At 43.2% G+C, this 27,945-nt stretch overlaps 1 protein-coding gene across 1 annotated transcript; it reads left to right on the top strand.

Annotated features, from left to right (window-relative positions):
• Nucleotides 1-1,557: 1,557 nt before the first annotated feature.
• LOC142814537 (glutamate receptor ionotropic, kainate glr-3-like) lies at nucleotides 1,558-19,481 on the top strand. Its single transcript, XM_075893387.1, has 8 exons — nucleotides 1,558-1,646; nucleotides 10,311-10,411; nucleotides 11,332-11,416; nucleotides 12,179-12,337; nucleotides 14,076-14,232; nucleotides 15,709-15,926; nucleotides 17,734-18,020; nucleotides 19,068-19,481. Exons 1-8 carry the CDS (start codon nucleotides 1,566-1,568, stop codon nucleotides 19,297-19,299), a joined length of 1,320 nt encoding a protein of 439 aa, XP_075749502.1. The 5' UTR covers nucleotides 1,558-1,565; the 3' UTR covers nucleotides 19,300-19,481.
• The last annotated feature ends 8,464 nt before the right edge of the window (nucleotides 19,482-27,945 follow it).

Here is a 27,945-nt window from a genome sequence, read left to right as displayed (position 1 = left end):
TTTGAATTTAGAACGCCAGGAGTGGGATTAGTATCGTGAGATGGATTCGTAATAAATTATAGAAGAACATTCATGCCGATAGGAAACCAGACAGCAGCACAAACCACTGCTAAAAAGTTTGCGTGGACAAATTGCATTGGGGATCCAATCACGTGCGTTATTTACATATTCCGTCTAATAGTTATATGGGTCACTCTGCAAGGTCGTACATTCTTGCGTGCATCGATTGTAGTACACTAAGAATACATGAAGACACCGTGGCTTTTTACTGCGCGAGCAATGAAGGCGCAGATAAAATTAATTCGGTCTTATACAGTGAGCGTCATAAGAAATGGGGAATGGGCTTGACGACGACGCGATAACGAACGCCGTCTTTGTCAAAGTTACAAAACAAACATCGTATGACGGATGAACTCGTGAAGCTAGTATATATCTGAGCTGTGAATTGTCGCTGACGCAAAATATTGCGAAGTTCAGGATTTATCAAGCTAAACAACGGACGCCCTCGTGAACCGAAAAATGACGATCTATGGCCACATGTGTTTTATCCGATACGCCCGTGTTACGTGCGTTGTGTCCTCGATGCCTGCTCGCAGTGCGACCTTTCAAAACATTTATAACACGGCTCGCACCATAATAACTCCTAGACCCTATAATGTGTGTAGCCAAAACCAAAAGCAGGAAACCTACGTGATTACTGTTCAGCAGCGCATTTATGTTTTGTTTTTTTTTTTTGCGAAGCGCGGATGTGTTTCAAGAAAAAATAAACCGTTTGATCTCGTTTTTAACATAATGCCTAAGAAAAAATGACCAAGATCCCGGTTTTCATTCAAATGAGCATTACAATATACAAGACAGGAACGTTCCTGATGCCATGTTCAGCATATCTCAAGGTACGTGCCGTTCTCATGACAACGGAAACAAAGCAACATTTTACGTTGTAATGCAGGGACATAAATGGGTTGAGTTCAAACGCACTTGACGCTTACTTTGAGTGGTTGCACTCAAGAAACTAGTCGATATGTCAGTAGAAGCACCCAAAACAGACGCTAAAGACAGGTAACTTCCTTCTAACTACAGTGTATACTTTCAGAAAGCTATAGTGTGAAATTCTGTGGAACAAAAAAAAAAACATTAACATACCCCAAAGAAACATAACTGAAAATTGCGTATATAAACTAAAATGGTGTCCCTACAGTAATGAGGAATACGCCTGACACGTCGTAATAAGGGATACATGCTCGGTGGCATAAACATACCTCGTTTAGAAGAAGGATAAACCGATGTGCTGAGTATACGTAGATACTAACTTTGAAATTGCTATTTGCCAATACCAGAGCATGAAGAATTGGTTCATAAGTTGTTTCTCGCTAGTGCAAGCATTGAGTAGTCTTGGTTGATGTAGCAACAACCTTATAAGTTATATTTATTACATGCTATGAACGATAAGTTCAGCGGATGTAATAAGAAAATATCGTCAGACTGCGTTTTGGCACGATAAGTCACAGCCCATATCTACGAGCTCTACAAACGAGAACGATTCAAGTGCACATTCCAATTACCTCATGAACAACTATGGCTCCGGTATGATTATTTTCAGCGTGACCGACGGCACCGACAGGCCATTCAGGGTGCTGTTTCATCACGTAAGTAGAGCATGTCAGAGCTGCTTTATTTCTTCTTGTGTTTGAAAGATTGGTTTAAGGCTGTCAGTGGGATACTATTAGTAAAATCTTGTGACAGCGAAAAATTGTAAGCTATATCTATGTAAAAAGAAACAGTCCAAGTTGTGGTGACGTCCGCCGCTCGCTTTTAATAGTCAAATGACTCGTGGTTGATCAAGTCGATGTACATGTGCTGTCTTAGGACGATACAGGAAAATTTTGCCCGTTCTTTGTTAAACTTGTTTCCGATTTTTAGGGTTTGTCTTTGGGCCTTGCCAGTTACAAAAAAAATCTGGCTTTTTCTTGGTAGGGAGTCAATTATACCTACATTGAAAGAATGTCGTTAGTGTAAGCTGTTTTTATCTGTGAATAAAACGTGCCCACACTCAATTCACGAGCTGTCATCCCGTGTATTTCTTGCCTCCGCAAAACGAAGCTATGGACAAAGTGTTGTCAAGAGGTTAGCATGTTTTAAGTAGGCGTAACTAGAACAAATATTGTTACCTTTTTATGCTTAGATAGCAGTGCAAGCAGTGAACGAAACACTGCTTATACCATTAATAACAATAATCGAAAACTTTGAATATTTCAGAGCAGTTGTTTTTTTTTGTTACGCTGGCTACGTGCCTTAATCAGCTTCTAATTTCAACGATCACATTGGTGCTATAAATGCTGCGCAACAACATTGGACGAATTTCCTGTGAAGGCGTTCTTCAAACCACAGACATGCGAAGAACTACTGACTTATGTACGAAACGTACATACGATTGAAGAAATAACATACGGAAATGATCTACGCAAACGTCAAATATACCAGAAATGTCAGTGTACTGCTTCCTTCAGTATAAAAAGAAACATTATAGATAAAGCGTGACTCGTGACGTGGAGACTGTGCATGAAAAAAATGGCACTCAAAGAAAAGTATTATTTGTAAACTTTACAGTTGCTTCACCGACTTACGCCAGAAAATGCTCATTAGCCAACATTTATTTTCTCGCAGAGTGTTAGTCTTCTTAGTACCAAACACAGCTATAATTGCAGATATACGCGGGTTTTATGCACTACATATGCTAGAAAGTGTGTGCATGATGACATTTAACCTAAATAAATAAAAGAAGAAGTGTTTGTCAAGTTTTATATTTCTAAATATATATATCACTAGAATTACCGTTCATGCTTGATGGGAGCGTGGCCACAACGCAAATTGTAAATAAGCGACGCCGTTGCATACTCTTCCAGCCAGTGAACGTGTTAGTAGAAATATTTGGTAATATCGGTGCGGTAGGCTTTTGTCAGACACGGTACATTCTTTTAAAGGGATATCATCCGCCAGCCTTCTCTTGTCGCTACAAGAGTAAAATGTAAGCTCTTGCTACTTCAAAAAAAGAAAAAAAAACAGCGTCATGATTTGAACTTGTGGTGTTTTGTGCTTTAAGGCGGCTCAGGCTTCCAAAGCTTCTGCAATAAAGGGCTCTGGGTAATTTCGACCACCTGGGTTTTTTTTTAACGTACACCGGCTCCCGTCCTTTGGCCTTTCACTTCTATTGAAACGCGACAGTGGCGGCCGTGTTCGATCAGCCGCCTTTGTTTCAGCAGCCGAGCGCCGTAACCATTAGGCCACGGTTGCAGATTCACTGTGCAGACTTAAGGTAAAGAGCGCGCAGCCAAAATCCAGGGAAACGTTCACACAGCGAGGCTGTTAGGCTATAGCCCTAATTTGTGGGGTCTACCGAATATAAGCCACTGTGAGGCCAATCAAAAAACGGTCATCAAGGGGGTATGTGCCACAAAAATTGAGTTTATCCTGCTACTCGTAGCTTCCACTGAAAAAAGAGGGCAACATTATGCCCAACAATCCACAACGAAGGAACGCCAGTGAGCCGAAGACCCAAGTCCGCACAATGCAATGTTGTATGAATAACTCTTTTTTGAGAGGTGAGGGGGGGGGGGCACCTTTTATAATTCCTCACGCCACGATGCAGCTGATTTTTCACTTTTCTATCTCGTGTTTGGCCGTGATCCAACTTTACCGGTTGACACCATCTTTCCGACAGCCGTCGGAAAGATGGTGTCCCCCTTCACTATCTACAGACATTGTTCATGTATCTCGCCTTAAGCTTTACCACTCGGCAACATCATAGAAAGCACCGAGACGGTGCTTCAGCACCCGGGGGTTATGTTATAAGACAATGTCCCACAAAAGCGGTTAGCTAGGTGTGGAGAAAGACGACATGATTTTGGTGCAGGGCCCCTTTGTGGGTATGCGCCCGGGTAAGAAGGATCATCATCTTCAGCTCTTGTTCTCCATCTTGGCTTGCGCGTTGGCGTGGTGTAAATATATCTTGAAACGCCTGGTATCGCGTGTACATTCACGTAACAATATAAATGGGGGGGGGGGGGCAGGCAAATGGTCATTTTGCGCTATTTATGCATGGCGAGAAAATGTTTCGGGGGGTACCGGTACGGGCCCAGAGTGCCACCCTTCGGCTGTGCCACTGGTACAATGAGAGAATTGTTGGCAACGGTAAAGGCGACGACGGCAACGGAAAGAGCCCAGAACGATGGAAGGGCTACGTCCCCAATGACATGCCCGTGTTGTGTCTGCCACTATCTGTGCTTTAACTCGAACATCTATGAACTGATAGTCAATGTAGGGACAACCTAGGATCACCTAGTGAAAACCTATATAGCAATGTAGAAGAAGGAAACTACAAACATTTTTTTATTTACATATACGTGGAGTTTAACGTCCCGAAACAACCATATGATTATGAGAGACGCCGTTGTGGAGGGCTCCGGAAATTTCGATCACCTGGGGTTCTTGAACGTGCACCCAAATCTGAGCACACGAGCCTGCAGCATTTCCGCCGTTATCGGAAATGCAGCCACCGCAGCCGTACTACAAACATCTTAGTCCCCCAGCTAAGGCAACCGTATAAGTATTCAAAATCGCTCAGTTTCGCTGTTTTGAGGCTAGCGCGCTTTGGCAGAAACTTCGCCAATTTTTTATTGAGCTCCTTCCCGAGCAGCCAGCTTTACTGAAATTTCGATACGTTATGAGTCGGGCCATAGGAAGGACCAATGGAGAGCAAGGGGGACGCTAGTTGGTTCGGCCTATGGGTGCTATCATCGCCCATCATTGGCTGACTTTCGCTGTAAATGAGCATAGCTAAACTCAATTTAACTGTACAAATATCATTGCTATTCCAGCGACAGAACTCACAAAGTTTCTCGCCGATAATTAATTCTTCGGCTCCGTTTACTAACTATTCAACTGATAGTAAAGCTGTACGCAATGCTCCGTTCCAAGCAATCTTGATGTAGGACTGCACATTTGATTGTGCGTTTTGATAGCATGAAGTATTCTCTTATTAAGAACCACTTCAACGAAGCAAATCATTTTTAAACACCGGATCTCTTGCGTCCGTGGACTACTCCCACCGTTACTGTAAGGGCAATGGTAGCAAAAAACTAACAAACAAAAAAGAAAGCCAACCTTACTGTTAACAACAAATGGTTTAGGGGAAGGTTTTTGAATTGAATTGAATTGAATTGAAGTTTATTTTTGTCCTGAAATTCTTACAGGATCTGGAGCAGAGGCTAAAGGCTATATAGCCTGACATGGTGCCTCTGCTCCTAAATACAGTTTAGCACGCAGGCCGCTCAATCTGTCGCGTATGTTTTCAGAAATAAATATATAACACAACAAATAACACACATAAATAAATAAATAACACATCAAATAAACCATAACACAACAAAGTTTAGCATGGTCTTGTCACACTATTTCAGGGAAAACATTAGAAAAATCACTTGATCACAAAAGCGTCACCTGAAAAGAAACTTCAATACAGAATGCAAAATAAAGCATAAGAAAAGCAACTAAAACACATAACTCAAATTGATAGATAGGATGTAACAAATCAAGTAAAGAAACTTTAATAAGCATACTCAATATCATGGTTTATTAGGATGGACTTGATGATGGTGTTCGAAGGTACGGAATTGAAATCTATGAGACCGTGTAACCGATTTAACATTGTGGGTATTTAATACTGAACGTGTTGCTTGCCATAACTTGTCCTTATTGCTGGGATTTTCCCGCGTTGCTGACGCATAGTATAATGAGTGTTGTCAGGCGGGTTCTGAAGACACTGAGGCTTGTTTCGTTTAATCCACTGCAGAAGTTTGAAATGATACAGTTTTGTTATTGTTAGTAATGCGTATTTTTCAAAGTGGTTTGGTTTTCAAGTCCCTGATAATACCATGGTATTGCTCGAATGCTCGCAAAGCTCTTTTTTGCAGAACTAGTAATTTTTGATAGTTTGTTTGTGTAGTAGTACTCCATACCACGATACCGTGTGTCATTTTAGAGTAGAAAAGGGCGTAATGTAATTCTATTTGTAACCATTTTGGTAAGACTGGGCTGAGCTTATATAAACATCCAACGGTTTTACTGAGTTCTACCGTTAGTTTTTCTATATGTGTGTTTCATGTCAATCCCTCAGAAAACCATACAACAAGGAACTTCTGGTTGTTGACTTGCTCTATCTCTTTGCCCTCAAATAAAACAGTTGAACTATCGTTACGCGGCTTATTAGGTGGGGCAAAGACAATGTATTTCGTTTTACTAACATTTAGTTGCAGTTTATTCAAACTAAGATACGCGGACAACTTTCGTAGGTAGTTGTCAACCTGGTGTTCAAGCTCTAGAATGGATGTGCCGCTAAAGAATATGTTAGTGTCATCTGCATACATTATTAACTTGGGAGAACATGGGATATCACACAGGTAGTTTATATAAATTATGAACAATAGAGGACCAAGAATTGACCCTTGTGGTGCTCCTCTTGTTATGTTTAAGTAAGTGGACTCACTTTTGTTTATGCAAACATATTGATGGTGGTTTGTTAGATAGTTTTTCATTAACTCAAGAACCACACCACATACACCATACTTGCTAAGTTTAGCCGTTAGTACTTCATGACATACCAAATCAAACGCCTTTCTAAAGTCTATGAACAAACCTAGTGAGTACAGTCTATGTTCGATGTTTGTGATCAGTTCATGTTTAATATTAAGCGAAGCTGCTTCACAAGATTTATTATTTTGAAAACCATACTGAGCCTCACTGATCACATTGTACTTGGCAAAAAATTTGTACAAGCGTACGTTTATTGCATTCTCAAATACCTTAGATAAAACAGGAAGAACGGATATTGGTTTGTAGTTTGTGAATAGCCCTTTATCACCACCCTTGAAGACGGCACAGTCTCGCTATTTTTAGGCTGTCTGGAAAAATACCAGTTTCGAACATTCTATTTTTTATATAAACAGTCATTGGAGCTATAATATCAGCTGCGTATTTTAGGGGAGTTGACTTGATCTCATCAAAGCCAGCGGCTACGTTATTTTTAATCTGGTTTATCAATTGTATTACTTCCGCTGATGTCACTGGGGATAGTGACACGGAGTTTATAAGCCCACACTCTTTTAATGTAACACAGGGACCTATATTACTATCGTTTTTATATTCTGAACTGGTGACAAAGTAATAATTCATCTTATTCGCTGCGTCACTATCAGATAAGGTACCTGCATTAGTATAAAAACATAGCGGTGGTGGCTCTTTTTTCTCTGACATTAGATTCTTATAACCTCGTCCCACACCTTCCTAGAGTCATTTTTTATTTTCGTAAATAACTTTTCATAATATGTTTCCCTCGCACGCTTTAAGTCGGTGTTCAACCTATTTCGGTATTTTTTAAACTCTGACAACGCCTCCAAGTTTCGTGACCGAACAATTGTGTGGTACATTTTATTTTTTGTTTTAATCATTTTCAATAGGTTTTCATCAATCCACGGCTTCCTTGCACGTTTGGGTTTTGGTTTTCGCAAAGTCATTGGAAATGCTTGATTATAACATTGTCCAAGTTTTTCAAAAAATGCCTCGTTTGCTGAATTGGGATTTCTCTTCTCAAACACGCATGTCCAATCGATTGATTCAATATGTGAGCGAAACACTTCCAAGCCTGCAGCATTAATGCTGCGAGATAAGGCTTCCACTGTGGTTTCGCGTTTGACTTGCATATTTGGCAGTAAACAAAAAATTGGTAAATGGTCGTTTACGTCAGCCGTTAGCAGTCTAGAAAAACAGTCTCGGGAATGAATGTTTTTACACATATGTCGAGTAAAGTTGCACTTTTTTCTGTTAATCTTGTGGCTTCCGTGATAAGATTGGTGCATGCAAAGGAGTGTATGATTTCAATAAACTTTTTAGCTGCAGTGTTACTCGATAACATATCTATGTTCACGTCCCCCATTATTACAAAAGGCGTCGAAAATTGGCATAGAAAAGAAAGCATACGCTCTAAAGACTCAAAAAAGTCTATTTTGTTGCCCATTGGTGGTCGATATATTACTACAACTATTAATTTCTGCAAACGAACCGACATACATTCAACGCTGCTGTTTATTACTGAACACTCAGAAATAATTTCATGCCTTAATGACGTTTTAACATAAATTGCTATGCCACCACCTCTACCGTTTGACCGCACGAAACCATTATATGAGTAACCGTGGAAATGTGGTGGTTTTTCCGTTTCTGTTAACCAGGTTTCCGTGTACATCAGAATATCAAAGTTGTGGGTGATTGAGGCATACAGGTCACTAAGTTGTTGCTCTTTATTTCTAATGATACTACGCGTGTTTAGGTGTAGGATTTTAAACGGTTTAGAATCACATGAGAAGGTTTCGTTAAAAGCGGCAACATCGTAATAGCTACATGCTTCAGGACTGTCCATTACATATGCGGCACTCTACAAGTACACCCGGAAGGCCGCGCACTCCGTTCCTTCGTTCATCTTTTCAGTGTTGCCAATGCATGCGATCCTCAACACTGGTGAGTTTTCATCTTTCCTTGCAAACACTGTTTAAATGTCTGATTCTTAACTTCGGATGTCAAGTGTTCATACAACACCGCTCAATAGTGGTCTTTGCAATCATAAAGACGAAAAAAAAAAAGTTAGCACTAAGCGCCACAAGGCTTGGAATAGCAAAACTGTATAATCTCGAAGACTATAAACTGGTATCTCCTATGTTATTGTTTCCAAGCCTTAGCTAGGTGACTCAGGTTGCCTTTAGGTTGCATCTAGGTCGTCGCTAGACTAAAGCTAAGTGACGATAGGCTGTTTCCTTGTTGATCCTTAGCGCTGAGAGGTTCGAGTTAAACCTAAGACAATCACAGGCACGACACGGTTGTCCAAACGCCAAAGACAGAGACTGGTGCTGAAACCAACCGATTCATCTCTCATAAATCTGCAGGCGAACTTCATCGTTAGCGCACGCCTTCCATCACTTCGGGGTATGCTCGCAGCCCCTATAGTCTTTACAGTCTCCTAATATTCGGTCGTTGCACGTACTCGGGGTCTTCGCTTCGGTGCCGTCGCTTCACAGCCATGTGTGTCTACCCAATCCCGCTTACTCGTACCCATGCTGAAGTCTCCGAGTACCAGGCTAGGACCATCGTTAATTGTGTTAGTTAGCTTGGGATGAAGTCTTCTTCTGGAAGTTGTTTTTAGCGTGATTTACCCAACTTGTGTGGCACATATCTATTTATGATGATGGTAGCTTTCTCCGCATAAATTGCGGCTAGCTTGACGAGCTTCGCTGGTGAAAGAAGCGGTGGAATAATATAGTACAATGCTTGGTGCTAGAATTAATGCGCTCATTGGGATAATCCGCCTAATATTGTGCATATGTACATGCTAAGCGCACAAATTTAAAACACCATCAGTGTCATCGATGAATTTCAAGTTTTATTCAGAATTTTGATGTTCAGGTGGATTCTATAATCTACGTTTACTAACGTAATGTTCTGAGTTGGTGTGTAATGCTGTAATTAACCTAAATAAATTTCAGTATTTTAATCATTTATATTTATTGACAAACTGCTGAACAATTCCTCCTAGTTTGTGCACGTTTCCACAGCAATGTGGTTGCATTTTCTTTGTATAGTTTTCCTACTGTAATCGTTGTTGTTGAGGTGATTACAGTAAATTATTCAAAATATATCTTAGAGCAATTTCTAGGGTACCGCCATCATCGTCGACGGAAGGTGGGAAAGAGCTGAGGTTAATCCTTTCTTCTCTCCACCTCGCCCAAAGAAAACTGCTTCACTTTAAATAAAGTTTATTCACTCAACTATTTCTCGTTCCTTTAACTTAAATCTTTCAATAACGCAACGCTGCCGCTTTATTTGACACCATTTTTAATTTGACTTTTAGACCTGTGGTCAAGGCTGAACTAAAATTGACAGTAGGCATAAACACGTATAGGAATAGTATTTCTTAAACGCCATAGTGTAGTTGACCTCTCTGGTAACGCCACGCTGTCTACAGAACTACTACACTTACAAAAAAAACATCGATTAGTTTCGCAATGCTTGGCTCAAGGCCAAAAAAAAAATCAACAAAGTCAATCACTCGCCGGTTGCATTGCATAGAAGTGATTCTTACAAGGCGTGGGATCTGCCGAATTTCCCCTACCACAAGGTGAAAGCTGTATTATTCAAAAGTGCTTCGTGAGGTTCACATAAGCGTAGGCTGGTGTCGTGTCTCAGTGTTTTTTTATTGTTTACTTCAGTGGCCTCCGTACCAAACTGCCGCACGGCGGGATGGCAAGCTGTACATGGAAGGTGCTGGAGGAAACGCTCTCAACGCTATGGCTAGGAGCTTAAACTTCACGTGCGTATTGTTCAATGAAGTAGATATGGGCCTCCGCATTCAATTGTGAAATATACCCGAGAATAAAGCTTACCATATTTAAAGGAGGGCTATAAGGTGGGTTAGTTGGTGTTCATTCATCTTTAGAAGTGCGCTCGGCGTCGTGTGTTTTGTATTTTATTCTGTTTGTTCTCTGTCTGAGTTGACTGAGTGCACCTTGGAAGGTGAACTTAACAGATTACTTTACGCCTCCTAGTCGTCGACGAGGCTCTACTGCTTTTCGCGGGCGTTTAAATCTTGTGGAGTCGATTACAAAGAATCGAACAGGTGCCGAGGCAAACTTGCACATAATAGGCATCCCTGTGCTGTGGAGAAATTGGATTCATGAACATCTAACAAACGTGTCAACCTACTTGCGAGACTTTTCACTTCGGGATCAGTTATCTATATTCCAGAATCCGCTTTATTTGCAACACACTTGTTGGGGGTCCCCCAGGCACAACAGTCCCCCAGGCTGTGCAAAACAGGTCAACCGGACCTGGGATCCTATACAGAGGCACAACATGTAGTGGATTGTGTGCAACGAAATTATTGAGCTCTAAATATTTTTATTTAATAAACTAAGCAACCATTCACTGAACAAAGCTGGAAATGAAATATACAGCCGTCTGTCAAGTTTTTCTTCTGCTCTGTAGAAGTGTGTAGTTTTCCTCTAACAGGGACGGTACAGCCTGGAGCTGGAGAAATCTTACTGTCATCCACGCACAAATATAAATGTTTGAGAAGTTTTTTTATAATTAATCTGCCAAGTCGCAGCTTTTATTGGCCATTCTTTGACGACTATTTGTGTAGCCATACATTTAGGATGGCAGTTCACGATGTCTTGATTCTGTGGCATAGCTTTAGGAAGAGCAGAATCACAACATGGCTTTTTTTTTTAGGTACATGCTTGAAGAAGGACACAACTACGGCTTACGTTTGCCGAATGGGACTTGGACTGGCATGGTCGGCCGTGTCCACAGAGGGGTAAAAATTTGCTAGCGTGGACGCGTGATAAGCACAATTATTGAATTTTTATTACAGCTTGCATAAACAGTTTAAAGGTTTTTTTACATTATTTTCACTCAAGCTGTATGTGTCAAATATTTATATTTAAAGAGATCATGAACCTCCTTTTCGAATAATCATCGAATCTCCTCGATATCGGTTTTTATGGCCTCGTGAATCGATTGTCTCAACAATTTCTCAAATCCATGAAGAAGGGGAGCAGTCACAGAAATTGGTCGTATGTTTTATCTCATCCCGACGAGCGCACTGAAAACTATATATATAGAGAGTTGTTGTACAGGGGAAAGAAGTTACATCATCGAGCGTCATGACCTTGAGCGCTTGCGACAGAACGCAATCGCTATTTTCCATTGCGATTCCTGTGCACGAGTGTGGCTCACTCTGTGATGTTAGCAAGGTATAGTGCACGCTGTGGGAAGCAGTGGTATCCCGTGACAGTAAGCGCATCTGATCCAAACGTTGCTCTCAAGTTATGTCGGCTATTGCCCATTTGCATTTCATCTGCTGTTCGATGTCAAAAAGAGGCACCCGCAGCTCGGAGCACAGGCCTCTGTAAGGAAAAGAGGGCGTCTAAGATAATGGCAGCTTCGGGTTCCACGGGGTACGCCTTTTCACCAAGCGAGAAGGGTGGTTCGTAACCACTTGAACATACTTAGGTCCTTTGCTAGGTTGATTTTTTTTATTACGTGATAAAAAGTGCCTATTTGTGACGTTCTATAGGAAGTTGACGTCGCCATGTCTGTGATGGCACTGAGCTACGAGCGATTCCCCATCGTGCGCTTTGGTCCGTGCATCGATACGATACCATTCAGTATCTTGTCAAGCTCTTCGCCGCCCCAGTTTGACGCCTTCAGCTACATCCACGCTTTCGACCTGGAGGTGAGTCATGCGCAGGTAGTTCATGTCGGTGTCATTATTCGTAGTTTTTAAGTATGAATTGTGATATTGAAGCTTAATAGACTTGGTAATGCTTAAGTGAGTGAGCTCAAAGAGAAAGTTGCAAGCTTGTAGGTTTATATTTCGAGTCGCTAAACTTTCAAGAAGTGGTGATTTTTCCCAGTGCGACACGGAGGCTAACGATGACTGTGCTGATCTTCTGTCACAAATCGTCCCTGAAATCATTCTTAATGTATTTGAAGGACACAAAAGTTTAAAAAGAGAGACTGTTTTCTTGGGAAGCTACAAGAATATTGTGCTCACAGAAAACGCAATGTCACTTCATGAGGTAATCGTTGCGATTCTCTGGTGTCGTACAAAGATTCGAGTTGTGTTATTCTGCTAGGTTGCATATTTAAAACCCAATATATACAGTGGTTGCTACATAGCCACAGTACAATAGAGGCAAGTTTTTGCTTGCAGCTCAATCACATAATCTATATTCATTCACTAGCTTACGGAGAGTGTCTTGAACGCTTTTTAGAAGGTGTTTCAGAGCTCCAACCAAGGTGGCTAAAAAATGTTTCTTTTAAGCCTCCTTGGCACTAACCATAAAAAATTATCTGGACTTGCGAGGACCCTGAAGGAGGTTGCATTGACTTTTGAGATCTTTGCAAGCATAAACATTCAAGTCTTTTTACACTTACAGGGAAGATTACAGAGGTGCTAAAACAACAAGCCTCGTAGATCAGGATATTGTTTCTTTCTAGCCAGAAAAGCAATACGATTATTTATACCCTGGTCACAAGGGCACCCGCCAACTTGGTTTAAGTCCCTCGTCTTTACGACAACGGATATGCGGCCCTTGTCACGTGGTCTCTCTTACGTCAAGGAAGTTTAACGAAGCTTCTCACAAAGAGATTTGGGTGATCTTTCTTACCGGTGGAAGGGAGTACTCTCGTCTCTAGTTATACGTAGTTACGGAAAAAACTGCAAACAACAAAAGCCGCAGTCAAAACAGTAATAAACTTTATCTGTTATAGAAGCTCTTTCAATGCCTATTCTGCTCAAAACGTGCGTTTAACGAAAAAATACGCGTATAAGTGTATGTACTCTGTACACCATGCCTCACCAAAAGCCACCGTCTCGCTATTTTGAAAACGTTTCTCCGACTACGTGCCAGCGTGCCCACCATCATATCCGTGCGCACCGTGGTGTTTAAATCTCCGCAATGCTTTAGCCTCTTATTGTTGTGCTGCCTACTCGAGTAAACGTTTCCTTGAAGCACAAAGACACTGTAGGGGGTTGGGTTTCCTGCATGGTGTATTTGTATTTTACACCCTGGTTTCCTGTTAGTTTCACCGCAGATAAGCGAGCCGAAGGAGCAGACAGATTTAATCACACGTCCTCAGCAGCCATTCGGACGCAGCTTGCTAGCCATTTATAGTGGCAGGCCGCGTCCATACGGCTGCTGCGGACTTTTCACTTGACGTGTGGTCGAGCGTTATGGATGGTGTAGAGGGTGAAGCGGGAGAGAAGTTTGTGGCAAGCGGGTGGAGGAGTCGAAAGCTGCTTCGTGGGAGCGAGAGAGTGACGTCAACATGCAGCTGCAATTTGATCTACTTGGAACCGCTCCAACACCTGCGCCGAAGGGGTTCGTGCGGATGATAGGGGCAGAGTTACACGCTAGCCGAAGAGCTGCTTCGCATCTAATATTTTACTCTTGGGCTTCTATTTTCAGGTGTGGATTGGTGTTTTTGGATGCATCATATGCCTGTCTACACTGCTAGCTATTGGTCGCTGGAAGACAATGCTAACTCGGCGCAGAAAGTGCACCAACTTTTTCAACTGGTCCTATGGCTACGGCTGGGAGCTGTTTGGCTTGCTTTTTACTGAAAGTACGTCATCGAGCACGCTCATTAGTCATACTCTTTATAGTTTCTGCCTCCAGTAGCCGTTGTTGATGTCTGTGAATCGGCCATTGAATATATGATTGAGCAGATTCTCATACGCAAGTTATTTCATAAAGCTGTACAGCTTCCCAGAGAAAACATTTATTTCGTGGCATAGTAGATTGATATATTAATAATGCTATGAAAGGCTGCTTAATTGTTTATATATAACGTTTGTTAACAATGTGAGTTGATGAGTGCTAAGTTTACCTTTAAGATGAGGTTTGTGTTGTAGAGCAGTTCTCAATGCTTTAGTGACCCTCTTAGAAAGGTTGCACTCCTTATTCACCATCCTCTTGCAGGGGCGTAGGCAGAAATGTTGTTTTTTTGTAGGGGGGGGGGGGCATTTTTGTTTTGAAGTGGGGGCCCGGCAGGCATCTGTGCTTGGGCGCCTGTAGCGCTATAGTAAAAAAAAGGTGTGTGTGGGGGGGGGGGGGGGGCATGGTTCCCGAGTACCCTCTCCTGGCTTCGCCATTGTGCTCTCGATAAGAATTTCTCAAAAATGCGGGAGAAAATGGCAGAAAAGTTTGTCACAGGTCGTTATAGCAATAATATAATGCCGTCTACGTCCGGTAATGCAGATTCCTTTAGTTTTATAAGGATAAAAGATACTTAAAACTCTCTTTTAAGGGCACAACTAGATATAGTAATCAGACGTTGTTCGCAATGCCTTCTGATTCGCCGCAACCCACCTCCACTTGGCAGTGAATCAATGAACTCCTGTGCGCACCACATTAGATGTTGTAAGCTCTTCCTAGGGCACCCACTACAATTAAACCTGCGATGTAAAAACCCTTCTCTTGGAACTTTGAGACGCTGCAAATAAATAAACAAAAAATGCGCACTACGTGTCTGTAAAGATTTGGACATACACACCCATTTAGCCTGTAAGGAAGAACCGACGTAACACCCTACTTTGTTCACAATGTGGCTGATAATTACGAATAATAATAATGACTGAGCTTCTTGTAATGAATTTCAGCAACAAGTGGGTGGCTGAAAGCTGGGCACCAATTACAAGGGGCTCAACCACCATTATTCAGGCTCATCATCATAATATATGTGGCTGTGAAAGGAGGTGACTCTTATGTGAACAACAAAACGCCTTAGTGTCTTAGACCATTTCGTTTTTGGTCGGTGTTTCTTCTGTTTTCTCTTTTGAAAATGTTTTATTGTGATCCTGTGAAGAGTTGAACTAGACAGATATATGAAAGTATTAGAAAGAAAATTACGTCGCTTAACACTACGTACAGAATGGGGAGGCAGGAAGCACAATGCTCGGTCGACGGTGTTATGCAAAAAACACGGTTTTCGCGCGCTAGCTTTTGGGATAACGAAGCGATTGTTCAGGGCGAAGTAAGTTGACAAATTAGCTTAAGACCTTATCACCGTTCGATAATTTCGTTGTAACGTTATCTGCAGGCTCACCGATGCGCTACGTGCAGACATCGCAGCGACTACTCATGACTGTATGGCTGCTGACTGTCGTCGTATTGGCCAACACTTTCGGTAGCCTTCTGAAGTCAAAACAAGCTGTAACCACCTTCAAGCCCGAAGTTGACGGCATAGACGATCTCGCGGCGAGGCCCTATCTCACGCCTATCATACCGGGAGGAAACTATTTCCAGGACTATGCGAAGGTGCGGCTACCAGATATCGTGACCACATAGAAAGGGTGTCATAAAGCACTTACAAGTAATAATAAGGAGCGAGAAGGGCTACATATGGGCGACACTGCTTCAATTAAAACCAATGCTTACGCAACTGATTCAGGTAAGTATTGAAGTCTATGCTTCCTTCTTCAAGTAATTGTTATGGTTGTGCAGCTGGCCACTAAATCACATAATTTTGCTTAGCTGCTCTATCTTGGAGCAACGTAAGTTACCCATTATTCATAAGCTTAATTAAGCATATGCGTGACTCGATGAATGTATAGAAAAATGCGTTCTTATAACATAAATTTATCCCAACAATATTCCAAGAACACATAGTGACTAACACATTTTTAGTGCTTTGGTATTATTGGTATCAGCAGTAAAAGGGCCGTTCTTTCTTTCTATTATACTGCAGGTGCTTTGCGACTTGTGTAGAAGCATGGTCCTTTTTGATGACTTCTTTTTCTATGCGTATGCGTATTGCATTTATTTTCAATCACGGGTCAGTTTAAACGAGGACCAAGGCATTTTTTTCCTATACGACTCACCACCACCCAAAGCTCAAAGTTTCTCCTTCCTGTTGCTGCTTTTTTGTGTCGCTTCCATTTCCCTTATACACTCTTTTCACTTATCTCTCTCTTCCCCTTTATCAGTGCAGGGTAGCAAGCTTTCTTTCACGGCTGAATCATCTTCATTTGCGCAACTCCCAGTTTTCTCTAAAGAAAAAGGTAGGGCGTGCAAAAGCGGACGAAAGAAAGAAATGAAGACTCCGAAAACCCCGGCTGACAACTGAAAAGGCACACAGTGGTGGAAAAGGAATTATAGACGCACACACTGACCTGCGTATGCCCGAGCAAGAGGCGGTACCTATAAACCCACTTCACGCCGGGATCTTTTTGAGACACAAATACTGCAATATTTGATTTCTCCATTTTGCAAGTTATTCGATCGCTTGGTCGCATAAGTGCTACGAGTATTATAGACATGCGAAGTTGCAACCACAAAACGTGTTTCTTCGTTGCTGTGCCCGTACGAAATTGAGCAGTCGTTGAACTTTGGCGTTCACGCACTCTTTCATTTTTTAGCGGCGCCTTTTCAGAGCCTCTTCAATTGTTAGGTCTGCGTTTGTGGCGTCTTGGACTTATGTCTTGTGTCCGTGTTTGCATACCGCGTCTTTTAAGAAGTGAAGCTCTTTAGGCCCACACTCCGGCGTTGCCTTCAAACCTCCCAGTAAAGGGCAAGCACACCGAGCAAAATAACTGCAGTGCGTGTTCCTGGTGAGCGCAGGTGCGGCAGCAAGTGAGTATTGCTGCGCCGCGCATTTCGCACACTCACCTTCGTATTCAGGAACGCTCCTCGACTTGAATTACCCCCTTCACTTGACTGAGTTGAGCACTGCGCCACTGCTCGACGGAAATTGGCGCTGTGCTTGTCAAGAATCGCTGCGGAGTATTGCCGATATGCAGTGACTTGGTCTCCCTAGAGACGGCACTCCCATCGACGTTTTCAAGTCAAGGTGAAGCATTGAGTAAAGGAACGTTCTGGGATACGGCGGTCACTCGCTCAGTCGTTCCTGGCACAGAGCGAAGCAAACGCTCTCCCAAACCGCTCCCCACCCCACCACTTTCACGAAAGCCAGCGTCCAGATAAGGCGCGTAGTCGTCTGCGTCCAATTTCTAACGAGCTTCGCTCATCGGTTGTATTCGTACAAGAAACAAGTGTTTTATTCTGGCCTGAATACCTATAAACTAGCTCAGCTCTATGTGACTCAATCTTTCTTTCTTACGCCCAGTTCCACTATTCGAAGGCGGTGAAAAAGGTGTGGGCGCGGTCGCGCGCTCGAGGTGCCAATCTGGCGCCCCACCAGCTCTTCGCCGACTCCACGCTCGCAATGGTGGCCGCGCGCCGGGCCGTGGTCCTCGTGGAGCAAGGCTCCATCCTCCTGCGCATCGCCCGCTTCTGCGAGCGGCAGAACATCCGCACCTTCGTCGTTGCCAAACACCCACTGGACAGGTCGCCCTACGGCTACGTCTACTCCAAGTTCATCGAGAAGAACTTTTTCCGGAAAATCTTTGCCACGTGAGGCCTTCATTGGCGTCAACAAGATTATTGTGGGCTTTGTTTTCTCCGTTTGACACGATATTATTTAGAACTAGCAAAACTAATGACAAGAAAAGTGTAGGAGATGTTATCTGTAGCGGCCTAAGAATGAGAGAAATTTGAAGAAAGGGAAGTGTATGAACCGATAACTTGCCACTGGTCAAAATCATGCTTCCAACCTTAAAATTGTGCATTTGATGCCATAACAATTGATGGTTTAAAATACGAGCGCAATACGTATTCGTAATGCACTTGTATTGCGAACCAATGAGAATCGCCAACTCGTCTAATCAACCATTTTGACAAGTTATATTTCTACCTATTCAACTACATCAGCGGTTATCTCGCCATACACTACATTAGGTATCTGTGCGTATAAAACCGGGAGTGTTAGCACTGACCGTAGTCATCGTGGCATGTGTGGAGAACTCGCAGGCAGGAAAAGTGTCTTCAACATGTTACAGTGAGCCAGCAAAAGAGCGTCTATTTTCACCTTGGTTGTAATAGTGACTCGGCGATCTCTAGCCGAGGTCGAAGACTTCACCTATCCTGCGGTGAACAACTTCAAAAGCATAGTGACTAAGGTATAAAAGCCGGTGACACGGCCGGGGAAAACAAAATCGTGCAGCTTCGGCGTGGTGCTGCAAACTCGCTGACCCTCCACGCAAGGTCTTGATTGGCCACTATTGTATCATGGCTGCTTACTTTGTCGTGCGAAATACGATTGCTCAAGATCTCTGATAATTTCTTTTTCTTAAGATTAAGAAATTGTGCACAGTATTGCTTCAATTACATCTAACTGCCCAGGTGCATTTAGCTGTCACAAAGGCTCAGTTATTATGAGCAGGTACCTAGACAAATCAACGCCATATGATCTCCTACCTACAATATATTTACGGTGAGCTTCAGATTTTACCCGGAACCACTCAACAAGCTAGTAGCGTACCAAGCGTTGGAGGCTCTTCTCATTACTACAAAGAGGCATTCCATGACCATATTTCGTCATCACAACTTTTGTCCTTGCAGATTACGCCGGCTTCTGGAGACCGGTTTGATGCACAAATGGGTGTCTGATAGCCAGGGCAACTGGCAGCGCTGCCTGCAGACCAATGACAATATTGTGGAGAGCATCAGCCTGAAAGACACCACACCCTTCTTTTTGCTTTGGGGATTCATGTGTGGCCTAGGCTTCTGTGCCTATCTCTGCGAACTGGGGTGCGATAGATGGCTCAAGGGCCACCGTGATTACAGCCGTTGATTCGTACTACAGTAGCATGTACCATGGCTTTAGAATTCTCTTATAAAAGTAGTAGGAAATACTTTGGAACTTGCAATAAATACACTACGGTAAACGTTGTAGGACACGCCGTCAGAAAGTGCATATTTACCTCAGTTTCGGAACTAATACGTTAGAATAAAAATTCCAGCAGAAATAGTTTAGTCGTTGGTAGTTTATGCCTGAACGCGAACTTGCACAGTAGTTTTCTATTCATCATATTTGGAAATGTCTTTAGAGCAATAGTTAATCTTAACAGCGCATTGTTTGGCAATGACTCAAAGTGGATGGAGCCCGCACAACTCTGTCGCTTTAGGTGGTGCGAGATCTTGCCAAAGTTTATGATGACATAACGCGAACTGAGCTCTTAATTCACAATTCTAAAAACTACAATTCTTACTGCTAAATTACGCCTGGTAAGCGAGAAAACGAGCGAAAAGAAAAGTCGGGCGGGGACGCCAGCTTGAGATTCCTGCACCGGGATGTCATAAATTTTGAAGGCGTTTACTGGCTCCCACGTAGCTTCTAATCAACAAAATTGAAGTACGTTGTCATTTGAGAGTGCCATAGAACTATAGCATATTAGGTTTTAGAAAGTTTAATTGAGGTTGTGTCAAAAAATATGAAGAATATATTTTAAAATTTCTGACGTCACGCGCGGATATTCTGACATGATATTTAAAAATGAAACTTCAGCCTTGATTTCATCGGCTGCGAATGATGGCCATATATATGACATCAGAGTTGCCAGAGTAGAGTTTGTCAATCTAACCCAACTCACTGGTTCTCTTTAGTGTCGCTCCAAGCTGGCCGTGTAGCTTTGCCAAAGTTCGTTTTAAATAAGTAGAGATTGAGCTCGAACAACTATTGCTACCCCGCTGTGCCTTCACAACAGCTTTGAATCAGAAGCAGTCGTAGCGGATAGATGTTCTCAGTTGACGACAGCAACATTTTCATGTGACGCTGCACCACCGCATCATTTGCACAGCTGCCTCACTACGATTCACTCATCTGCGAATACACAGCGCATGTAGGTGAAATGAGATTGGCATCAGCCCGCAGCCTTCTTGAAGTGACGTCACGCGCAACCGTAGCTATGATTGGTGCAGCAGTATAGGTCATGCCTTCACACCACTTCATCGAAACGGGGCCGAACGTTGTTGCATGGCACAGCCATATCTTAACAGTGATCGCATATAGCCACACAAAGTGATCATAATGTATCGAGCACCTTGTGTCATGTCATACCTTTTTCTTTTTGATGTCGCCGTAGTAGCCATGCGACCTCTAGCTAGCTATATATATATATATATATATATATATATATATATATATATATATATATATATATATATATATATATATATATATATATATATATATATATATATCGAAGGAAGTGCTTATTTTAACATAAAATGAAGTTTTAGTGGTCCAAATCGGGTTAGCGCACTTCAATTTACTCACCTCAGCAGAACGTCTTACTTCACGCACGTCACTGCGGTCGTGCACAACGTTGCCCGGTTTTTGTGCGCGGCCGCCGACGCTATAGTAGCAGCAGAACGGAAGTAGCGGGTTGTAGGCCCGTGTGCTCAGATATGGGTGCATGTTAAAGAACCCCAGGTGGTCGAAATTTCCGGAGCTCTCCACTACGGCGTCTCTCATAATCATTTGGTAGTTTTGGGACGTTAAACCCCACATATCAACGGAAGTAGCGGAAGCCACAGCAGCAACAACGGTAATCGAACAATCTCTTGCAATGGCCCTTGAGATGTCAGACGTGTTTGGTTCAAGTGGGCCTCACTAGATGGCAAGACCTGTCCAGTTTATAGTTTAACCAGCCGAAAACTGAATTTTCGAACCACTCGCGCCGTCCACCGGTATTTTTTCCATCAATCAAACAGAAACAAACAAGCAGCATTTTACTACGTCTCTATAGACGGAAGGTTTTTTATCTAGGGCAGCTACATTAAATACTAGTGATTAATTGTAGGTGGTAAATTTCACGTCATCGGGATCATTTTGCGAAGGTCCTATGCGTAGTGCATGTGTTCTACTGCATTTATCTTAATTTCTCGGTAAGTAGAGCTCTGATGTTGATAATGTTGCCTTTACACGTTGTCATACATTAAGCTTTCACTCTGACGTAGTTTGTTATTTGACTTTAGCATCCCTTTGAATAAACGCGATCACCTGCCATAATCAAGGTGAGCTTATAATATGTCCTCTGCTGGACGAAGGCCTCTCTCAATGGTCTTACGTTCTGTCGGCCATCAACGAGGTAATCCCATTTTGTGGCTGAGAAATTCACGACTCCCGGCCCCCCATCTTGCCACCAGACCCTCTGCTATACTCGGCTACGTGTCCGATCTCATGACAATCATCCTGCCGCAAAGTGATCATTAGTTATGTGATGTCCTGAGTACCAAGAGTTAAAAATAACAGCGGAAAATTTCATTTGTGTTTACATCCTTCGGTTGTTTTGCTATAGGTACACGTGTTTGGCACAATAGGGGATATAGTGAAGCACGTACATGTATTACATGCCTGACGTTGTCGAATAAATAGTTGTAAGTTGCGCCTGTTCCCTAGTGTCTTTCTTGTGCGCGGAATTTTTTCGCACTGGGCGGGTTCACCTTTTTTTTATTCGGTGCAGTCATGGAGTCGTCTGTGGCTCCATGAAAAGAGGCCTTGGGGAGGCTCAGTCGTGGTCGTGGGTGAAACGTTATACGACCTTGAAAACACGATCATTTTTTAATGAAATCCAGTGCCGAATAGCAAGTCAACCTGATTGTGCCACCAGAAATGAGCGAGAGCACAATATCAGGGTTCTGCGGAAGCAGAAACTCATCCTTATTGTAACACACTGCAGCGCATGACTACGCAGGCACAAGAGAAGAAGGAACAAGCCGCAGCGCCTCTCTTGTGTCCGCGTAGTCGTGCGTTGTGTTACAATATGTTCAAGTACTGTCACCAACCGGCCCGGCTTTCAGTGCTACAGAAACTCTTCCGTACGGCAGCTGCAAGAGGCGTAGTGCATCGCAAATTCGAACTGTTGTTTTCTAGTCGCGCGTGGTTCCAATCGAAGCAAGAAAAAGGAAATGTCTGTTGCCAAGAGGGCGAGGCCATAAAACTTAGAAGTTTGCACTAGAATACATTATCGTTATATTGTCACTATTATAGACAAGCTTCACAAACAAGCGCAGATATCAGAACAATGTTTTTGCACGAGCTGCGGAACGATGTGCTCATTTCCTCCCCCCCCCCCCCCCAACATCTTTCCCCACATGCATCTGTATGCAATACACAATGACGTGTTTTATTTTTTTAGAAACAATCTATGGGCATATCCATGAACAGTGCCTCACAAAAAAATAGAAGAAAAATAAGGCTGATCGCGTGGTACGGCTGTATACGAACAGAGCTGCTGAAGCTCTTTCGACTAAATGGTGGTTGTTGATAATGCGTTGATGACCTAATATATCATGCAGATTTCATATTGTCGTTCTGACATTCTCGAACTCTGTACGTGTGCATTCTTGGACATATGTCTTTGTAAAATATTGTACTCTTTGGGTTTGCATCCTACGTGGGCGTTGCAATACCGTTTGCTATAGCAAATATCACAATAGGGCTCGCGGTAAACTGAAAGATTTGAGAACTAACAGATCCGCCCTCGGTATGAACTCTGTATTTCTAGCTCGACCTGTTCGCAGCGCCCACTGAGTGAGTAAAAGAAGAAAAAGAAACGCCAGGCCTGCGCGGAAGGCGGTCGAGAATGATGGAAGTGGCCATAACCAAACTTCGCTACCGGGTTACCTCCCTCAACTTTTACCTGCATAGAGCAAGTCAAGCATTGTCTCCTCTGTGTATCTTCTATAAGGAGGAGGAAACAATTAGTCATTACTTTCTATCCTGTCGCCGGTATACGTCATTGAGAAGAAGATTCATAGCACTACCTCTTTGAAACTTGGGTCTGGAAACATCCGAATCAGTTGTTCTATTATTCGGCACCTCTACTCTGGGCTACAGTCACAGGGGTGTTTACTACACCATAAAAGAATTTATCAGTCAGAATAAAAGAATATAGAGCTAAATTCTTGATTTTTTAAACATTTAAGTATCATTATTCTGTAATTATTTGTTGTGTAACCTATCGATAGCATATACGAGTAGTATTGCGAAAAAAAAAAAAACCTAACACTCGGCCAATCCCCTGCATTAGGTAAGAGCCATGAGATGTGAAGAAGAAGAAGAAAAAAAAGAAGAAGAAGAAGAAGAAGAAGAAGAAGAAGAAGAAGAAGAAGAAGAAGAAGAAGAAGAAGAGAAGAAGAAAAAGAAGAAGAAGAAGAAGAAGAAGAAGAAGAAGAAGAAGCAAAGTCACAGCGAAAGCTAGAAGAGCGGCTTTTCCGAGCGTTTTCTGAACACTCATTGGGTATCTGCTGCAAGCAAACTTGCTGGGTTCCCGCTACGACGTTAATAATCATAATTTCGGAGTAGTAGGCTGGAATTCGCTATGCTATCTTTTCTCATCCTTCTGAGAAGCGTGGTATTCGCTAAACACTTGCAAGGTATTTCGTGCCAATTGTTTCGGCAGTGGTTGACGACAATGAGGAAGTATGCCTATAGTGGGTATGCGCCACAGTTATTAGGTGATCAAGAAGAAGCTTTCGTAATGGGTTGAAGCAGTGGGCGACCGACTCGTTACGCTATTCGCAATGTGCGACGCATGGTTGTTCTTTTGCTGTTATTAAACGCTTTACTACTCATATTAACGCGATTCCTTTCCCGACATCAAGCCCGCCAGTTTGCGAAGAAGTCCAAAGCACCGGAGTGAATCAGCGGTAGAATACTGGGTTGGCACGCAGCGGACCCGGGTTTGAGCCCCACGGTGTCCATAATGTCTTTTTCATTTACTAAGTTATTTTCTTATTTCGTCCGATAGCGGTTACGAACAACGTCAGCGGCGGACAGCTACGGCGCCACACGTGAACCGAGTTATGATATCATAACAGCTTTTGCTGTAAAAGTGGATGGATAAGGGGTTGTAGTAGTACACAGTCGGCACGCCGCAGTACATGCGACATGCCGACTGTGTACTACGGAGCACACTGTCTTGCCAAGGATGCGGCCTGTTGGCCCTGTGCACAAATCGAGTCTTCCGTGGAGATTTTCCGCGGATGCATGCAGCGTCGTTCATCAAACTGTTTTGATTTAAATATATGAACACACTCGGCAAATGTTTGCCGTTGGCGTCGCCGTCATGTTCCGTATATGTGTGTATATATGCATGTATGTATGAGGGACAGAAAAATCAGGGAGGTATTTTCTGACGGGAGGATTCGAACTAGCGAACCCTCACTGCGCAGTGCGTGGCGTTAGACAGCGTGGCTATGGAGGAGTGGCGGAGTCAGGACCAGACCCACCGAGCCCGTGCCCCCTCCTCGTCCTCCTAAAATTTTTCTTTGCCATGACACACAGACCGAAAAATGACCAATTCAAGATGGTGCCTTCACCCGCAAAAAACTTTCTGCCTACCGCCCTGCATGGATCGCACGTCCCTTAGCGTAGTAATGGCGAGCTATTTATATGACCATTTATCGTTGATTGTACGTATAGGGCTCAAAAGCGTTCATCTGGTGGTTACACGTTTATCTTGTGGTTGTTGTTTCCAGCCATACGAATTGCGTCGTAGAGCGTGTCGAGACTTCATACACTGCACAAGCCAGTCGGCGTTGCCGTTGAGCCGCCGCTTACCGCGCCGTCAACGCCAACTGCGCTTGCTGTTTTCGTCATTGTGCCACCGCTTCCCGCGACCTCACCTCCGGAGTAGCTTGTCATTATCGTTTCAGTTGAGGCGCGGTTTCTCGCGCCTTACGCTTGTTTTCATTCATGGCAGAAAGGTAATTTTTCATGGTCGTAACCATTCTCAGATACCGTGTATGTGCTAAAACGCTTATTTTTCATCGTCATCAGCGTCATCGTCATTGTCCTGGCATATATCAGGTACAGCAGGTAACGCACAATAGACAAGCCTAGACGCTGAGGTGCTTCGCTCCTAAAGCTTCATCTGCCAGGATTGTTAAATCATGATCAGGGGCGTTATTTGCCGCGATGCAGATGTGCCGCTAGGTGTCAGCGTGGGTGCACATCACCGTCAAACTGCGCTATAGCTGCCAAACACTAATGCACGTTCATATTCACTACACGATAAGCATTACCTATGTGAAGGCACTTTTTACTTTCGTGTTATACTGATATATATGACGCACGCACCAGCCATGTTTCTTTCTTGTTTCCTGAAATTTTAGGTATGTACGATATTCAATATATGCGTGCGAAACACACTATAAAATAAATGGTTTTCACCTTTTACAACTGTTGTTTCAGGAGATACACCAGCCGAAACTACACAAGCGCACACGCCGTTTGCGACGGAGGCTGTGCAAAAGCAAGAATTGTCGGGGCACGTCGACCCGCTGCTGCTACACCTTCTACGAATTCCCGTCACCTCGGTGATACAAATCAAAGTCAAGTTCTCGAGTCAGTTTTGTGCAGGACGGGCATACTTCGCGATTGCGCCGGTGCAAACGATCGTCGTCGTGGCAATTATATCGAATGTTCAGCCTGTCGTTGACACCACATGGTTTATAAGCTATAGTGCAGTTAAAGTACGGCTTCCCGTGAAGCGAGAAAACAGTATCGGACAAATACTTTCACACAAGGCTCGCCGCGTAGTTTTCCAGCAGCTTCGACGGTGAAATGGGTGGAATTTTCATGCGATTTACTGCTTTCGCCCCCGTCAAGGCCACGGGTGATTAATTGATTGATATGCCGAATTCAACGTCCCAAAACCACCATATTGCCACGTTCCATTTCCCAAGTTTTGTTATCGATTAGGAGAGACGCCGTAGTGGAGGGCTCCGCAAATTTCGACCACCTGGTGTTCTTTAACGTGCACCCATATCTGAGCAGACGGGCCTACAGCATTTCCGCCTTCATCGGAAATGCATAGAACGATACCTTATGCTAACCTCATTTTTCTGCTCTCGCGATGACTCCCATAAACAATAATGCGTGATATATTTATCGGAAAAGCGATAAAGCGTTCGTTTCGAAGAAATTACGGTGTTGGAGTTGGCGTTTTTGGTTGTGAGCGAAAAATAATCTTGTCCGTATAATAAAAATGTGGTCCTGGTTCAAGTGAGAATAGAAATAAGGCTGTGTGCGTGTCAAGCAGGTAGTTTACCATGCAGCCACGATTTTTTAAAACAACCTCGGGGGAAAAACGCAATATGAATGTGTTGTTGTAGGAGTCTGCTTAATGCGTGTGATATTGCGTGGAATCGATTGATCGATATGTGAAGTTTACCGTCCAAAAACCATCATATAATTATGAGAGGCGCCCTAGTGGAGGGCTCCGGAATACTGCGTGGCAAAGTTGTAGAGGAGGAGGAGGAGGAGGAGGAGGAGGAGGAGGAATAAATGAGGAAGGACAAGGAGGTTGCAAAGTCGTAGAATCACGCAAAGCGTCAATAGATGTGAATTGTGCTACGAGTAGGTGTTTCATAGGCCCACCCATTTCAAAGCGCTCCTGTCTATTTAATCATCATCGGCAGCAAAAGCATGAACAAAGTAGCTGCATAGGTTCGCGTGTGGTCTTACGGGCACGAAGTGGACGCTTAGATGATCCGAAAAAAAAAACAGTTACGGCGTAGTGGGCACTTGATGTAATGTATGTAATGCCGGGTAACTTGAAATGGCCTAAGTTACGCGGGCAGGCGTTTATTTCTTTACGACATTGTTGAGGCACGCACCGAGAACCGAAGAGAGGCTAGCAGTTCTTAGAGGGCAATGGCAACGGGACTCCCTCACGCTATCGCGTTCCACTCCTCAATGCGAAGCTGAAGCCTCCTCTCAGATTTTTCGTATTGTATTGAGTTAGGCCGCTCTTGTCTTCGATACTAGCATTACTTTCTTGTTGTTTGTGCAACTTGAGCTCACTTGAGCTATTGGCGTGTCGCGTGACCTTCAAGGATAGTAAGATCGCTTCATTTTCTTTTTCTTACGACCACGTATTTTCTGTGGCAATGACGTCACCATATGTAGAGATTCGGTGATGAAATATATTCTTTATATTAACGAGGGAGCTTAGATTCGCATCGTCAAGTGCTGGCGGATTGAACGAACGTTGCAGACTTACCGTGATAGCGGGCGCTGTAGAATCATCAGTGGTAACTTATGGAAAACATTTTCCGGGAACGAAAAGCATTTTTTGACACGTAGTTTCGCATTTCGAACTGATTTACATACTCAATGTTTTTTGGGGGGCACTTCACAGAGTCTCACACTCTGACCTCCATCGATTGTAAGGGCCTAAAAGTGTGCACGCGCTAAGTGAAAGAAATTCGGCGAACAACACTGATCATGAAGTCGAAAACTTGCATCTGAAGCTCAGATGACAAAGTCAAACGCTGCGCTTCGGAAAACATTCAGCTTTGAAAGAATACTTACAATACTCCCCACAGCGATTGCATCTAACCTATTCTAAGTAAATATGGCAAAATGTGTGCAGAGACGTTTGATGCAAATGACATGGCATAGATTTTAGGACAAATTTGCTTCGCT

This window comes from Rhipicephalus microplus, chromosome 4, assembly GCF_043290135.1.
Source record: "Rhipicephalus microplus isolate Deutch F79 chromosome 4, USDA_Rmic, whole genome shotgun sequence".
In the NCBI taxonomy this organism is placed as follows: domain Eukaryota; kingdom Metazoa; phylum Arthropoda; class Arachnida; order Ixodida; family Ixodidae; genus Rhipicephalus; species Rhipicephalus microplus.
The sequence above is the reverse complement of the archived record's forward strand: the minus strand, read 5'-3'. Positions and strand labels throughout refer to the sequence as shown.

Bases quoted from the DNA above. Each gene is read 5' to 3' on its own strand.
- LOC142814537 (XM_075893387.1), top strand. From the start codon at position 1,566: ATGAACAACTATGGCTCCGGTATGATTATTTTCAGCGTGACCGACGGC. The intron at 1,647-10,310 runs GTAAGTAGAGCA...TGTTTACTTCAG, and splicing joins TCAGGGTGCTGTTTCATCAC to TGGCCTCCGTACCAAACTGC. The intron at 12,338-14,075 runs GTGAGTCATGCG...TTCTATTTTCAG, and splicing joins TCCACGCTTTCGACCTGGAG to GTGTGGATTGGTGTTTTTGG.